Below are 4306 nucleotides of genomic sequence, written 5' to 3'. Positions count from 1 at the left end.
CCGTCGAGGACGCCTGGCGCGACTCCTTCAAGGCCAAGCCGAGCGCGCGGCGCCGCGACGAGAAGCGCGACGAGAAGCAGCGGTACCTCTCGAAGCACAGCGCGTCCCAGGAGATCGACGAGAAGATGGAGAAGGACAAGGCCGCGCGCGACGCGGCGGCCCGGGCCGCCGCCGACGCCAAGCACCGCGAGCGCACGTCGCTCCGCAAGGCCTGGCACCAGGTGACGTCGTCGAAAAAGTACTTCTGCCGCGCGCGCGGCTTCGTCCGCGTCGCCGTCTTCGCGAACCACGACGGCGAGTACGTCGCCGCGGCGGCGAAGCCCCACGCGGACGCCAAGGTCGAGAGCATCCACTTCCAGCACGACGACCTGCCCGTGCCGCCGCCGCGCGAGGCCGACGACCGGAGCCTCGAGGAGCTCCGCATGCCGCCCGCGCTGAGGACGGAGGTGCGCGCCTTCCTCGGGAGCAACCGGCTGACCATCTCGCGGTCCTTCGAGTCCGACGACGGCGCGTCCGACGACGACGACGACCGCCTCTCGCTCGAGCTCGTCGACGTGCCCCACGTCGCCGCGGCGCGCGTGCTGTCGCCGCCCGCGCTCCGCGACCTCGAGGGCCGCGTGCTCCCCGCCGACGAGGTCGGCCGCCCGAGCTCGCCGTCGCGCTTCGGCGCGCTGGCGGCGGGCGCGCGCGCGGACCTGCGCGGCGCGGACGCGACGCTCGACGACGTGGAGCGCGGCCACGCGTCGCGCGTCCGCGACGCGGACCGCCTCCACGACCTCCACGTCCACGACGCCGCCGTGCTCGACGGCCTCGGCCACCTGTCGCCGACGAAGAGGCGCCGCTTCGTCGCCGCGCCCGTCGTCGACACGCACTGGCACACGACGCGGACCATGCGCGCGGCCGTCGCGAACCTCTGGGACCCCTAGGGTCCGTAAAAGACCGTCTCTTGTGCGTTACGACTCTGGAGGCACGTCGCCCGCGCGGACCGCGCGGTCGTAGCGCGCGGCGCCCGCGAGCCAGAGGAGCCCCTCGGCGTAGCTCTGGGGCGCGACGACGTGGGGCAGCGGGTCGCCGTCGAGGGCGAAGACGACGTGCATGCGGTCCGTGACCTCCTCGCGCTCGTTGCCGCTCGTCCGCTTCAGGGACCGGTCCATGTCGAGGGCCGTCGCCTCCACGGTGACCTGGACGCTGGTCGCCGTCGAGTGGACGACCTTGGCCAGAAGCGCGACGACCGTCCCCACGTCCACGGGCGCGACGAACTGGAAATCCTCGACGACCGCGGGCACGAGGCAGCGGCCGCCGGCGAAGCGGGAAGCGCAGGTGTGCGCGACCTCGTAGCACTCCCGGAGCAGGTAGCCGCCGAAGACCTTGCCGTGGACGTTGCGCGCGTCCGGGTGGCCGATCTCGAACGTCCGCAGCTTCGTCGCGCGCATGTCGACGACGTCGCCCGCGCCGGCCTTGGCCGCCTCGCGCCGCAGGTGGATGCCGTGGAGCTTCGCCGCCGCCTCCGCCGTCGGCGGCGCCCGCGGATCCGCCGCGTCCTCCCGCGCGGGCGGCGCGGCGCCGCCGGCGAGCGGCGGCAGCGGCCGCGGCGCGTTCGTCGCCGCGTCGCGGCTGACCATGAGGAAGTTGGACGCCAGGAGCGGCCGTTCGTCCGCGCCGACGGCGACGTCGAGCGCGACGCGCATGGACGACGTTCCGACGGACGTCGCGCGGCCGTCGTAGCGCACGTCCGTCCGCGACGTCAGCGACCGCCAGGCCGCGGCGTCGATGGCGAGGCGCTCGACGCGCGCCGTCACGAGGCGGTAGGCGTGGTCGGCGCCGGGCGCCGGCAGCTCCAAGTTCGCGTGCCGGTACGCGACCTCGCCGGCCAGCGCGTCCAAATCCTCGAGCACTCTACCGAGGCGCATGCCGCCGCCCTGGCGCTCGTACTCGCGCGCCAGCGGCGCGTCCGTCGACAGCGGCAGCGTCGCGCGCACGCGCGACGCCGACGCCGGCCGAGCGACGCTCGCGTCGATGCGGTCGCTGCCGCCGATGCGCAGCTCCTGGTCGTAGAAGCGGATGTGCTCCTTGCGCGTCTGGTACGCGCGGCGCGGCACCGCTGCGGCGAGTCGCGACACTGGTCGCGACAGCGCTGCGACGGAAGGTCTCATGATCATGCGCAGCTGCTGGTCGTAGAAGCGGATGTGCTCCTTGCGCGTCTGGTACGTGCGGCGCGGCAGCGCTGCGGTGATGCGGTGCGACACTGGTCGCGACAGCGCTGCGACGGAAGGTCTCATGGTCATCATCCGCGGCCCTCTGCAGCTGGTTCTTGCCGTGCACGACCAAGTGCAACGTTCGTGGCGCATGAGCGCAGAGGTACAAAAAACACAAGCAGTAAGAAGCACAAGACAGGGTATTACTCAGTGGTAGGCGAGGCGGACGGCGTGGCGCTGCCAGCGCGCGGGCACGCGGACGCGGTTCCGCTTCGAGTTCGGCCCGGGGTCCGCGCGGCCCCGCAGGCGCCGCTTCGTCGGCGACGGCGGCGGCGCGTCCTGGAGCCGGTGGAGGAGGCCCTCGTCGGTCTCGCCGGCGAAGTAGGACGCCTCCATGGCCCGGAGCTCCGCGTCCGTCTCCGCGAGGTCGTCCGCGAGGCTCGTCCGCGACGGCGTCGAAGCGGTCGCGATCCGCCGCGAGCGGCGGCGGCGGCGGCGCGCCGCGCGTGCGCCGCTCGACGTCGCGGAGCACGCGGGGCGCGAAGCGCAGGTAGGCGGGCTCGTAGGGGGCGTCGACGAGCGCGAGCGCGAGCGCGTCGTTTTCCGACGCGATCGTCAGAACGCTGCCCGACTGCAGCAGCGGCGCGACGGCCGCGGCGTCCGGCGGCGCGTGCAGGTCGTCCGGGAGCTCCCGCCGGGGCCGCGCGCCCGGCAGGTCCGCGGCGCGGAAGGCGATGGGCGCCGCGCCGCGGCTCGCGGCGGCGACGCCTTCGCCGTCGTGGTTCAGGAAGATCGTGACGGCGACGAAGGCCCGCGCGCGGGGGAAGTACTTGTCGTAGGTCGCGACCTCGTGGAGCTCGCGGCACAGCAGGCGCCGCTCGACGTCGACCGCGCGGCGCCGCTCGCGCGCGGCCCAGTCGTCGTCGGGCGCGGGCGCGCGGGCCGCGACGCGGCGGAGGCGGCCGGCGGTCTTGCTCGCCTTCGTGAGGAGCAGCGCCGCGTCGACGCCGTAGGTCGTGGCGAGGCGGTACCGCGGGCCCAGGCGCCGCGCCGACTGGTGGATCCGCAGGCGCGACCGGGGTTCCGTCTCGGTGGTCGATGCTCCGGCGCCCATGGGTGTTGTAATGGGGCTGCCGACGGGTGGCGCTGGCGCTTGCTTTTGATGCTGCCGGCGGGTGTGTCGCTGGCGCTTGCTGGAGTGCCGCTCGGGCTGCTTGGTTTGTGCGGGAAGGCTGCCCATTTCGCGGCGTGCTGTGCCGAGAAAGGCCATCTGATGTCGAAGAAGTCGTCAAGGTGCTAACCCGAAGTCGTTTGGGCGAAAGGCTGATCAGCAAGCCAGCTTGTCGACATCGTCTAGCGCAGCAACTTCGCCGCGCCTCGAAGCGATGCGGTCGTTCGGCCTCGCCCTCCTCCCTGCGGTGGTCGTGCCGTTCGGCGGGGTGCCGCCGGGCGTGTCGCCGCACCGACGAACGGTCGCGCTGCGCGAATCCTACGACGTTACGCTCGACCTGCCGGACGGCCAGTCCGTGACCTTCCCCTGCGCCGACGACGAGTTCATCCTCGACGCCGCCGAGGAGGCCGGCTTCGAGCTCCCCGCGTCGTGCCGCAGCGGCGCGCGCGCCGCGTCCACCGCCGCGCGCGCGCGCGCGGCCGCCGCTCCGCCGCCCGCCGATTCGGGTCCGCCGCCGACGCCGCCGCCGCCCGCAGGCGCGTGCACGGTCTGCCAGGGCCGCGTCACGAGCGGGACCGTCGAGCACGACGACCAGTCGACGCTCGACGACGAGCAGCTCGCCGCGGGCTACACCTGCGCGGCGCCGGCGCCGCCGCGGCTCCTTTTTCCGCGCGTTTTCACCGGTTCCGCGCAGGCACGTGCGTGGCGTACCCCGAGAGCGACGTGCGCATCGTGACGCACCAGATGGACAACTTCGAGGCCGGCGTCATGGCGCCCCTCGACGGCGCCGCGCCCGCGCCGGCCGCGGAGGCGCCCGCGCCGGCTCCCGCGCCCGCGCCCGCGCCCGCGCCGCTGGCGGCCGTCGCCGACGCGGCGCCGGCGTCGGCGGAGCTCTGGACCTACAAGATGAAGGTCGCCGAGAGCACGCTGGCCATGCTGA

The 4306-nt window shown here is 74.2% G+C and overlaps 1 protein-coding gene across 1 annotated transcript; it reads left to right on the top strand.

Annotated features, from left to right (window-relative positions):
• Positions 1–3580: 3580 nt before the first annotated feature.
• On the top strand, positions 3581–4102 carry Fed3 (putative ferredoxin; the record flags this gene model as incomplete). The annotated part of the gene is made up of 1 exon (XM_009043998.1): positions 3581–4102. The coding sequence occupies one exon, from the start codon at positions 3581–3583 to the stop codon at positions 4100–4102; it is 522 nt and encodes a 173-aa protein (XP_009042246.1).
• Positions 4103–4306: the final 204 nt, after the last annotated feature.

Source organism: Aureococcus anophagefferens, assembly GCF_000186865.1.
Source record: "Aureococcus anophagefferens unplaced genomic scaffold AURANscaffold_100, whole genome shotgun sequence".
NCBI classification, from domain to species: Eukaryota; class Pelagophyceae; order Pelagomonadales; family Pelagomonadaceae; genus Aureococcus; species Aureococcus anophagefferens.
Note: the sequence above shows the minus strand (reverse complement) of the source record. Positions and strands in the feature narration are given on the sequence as shown.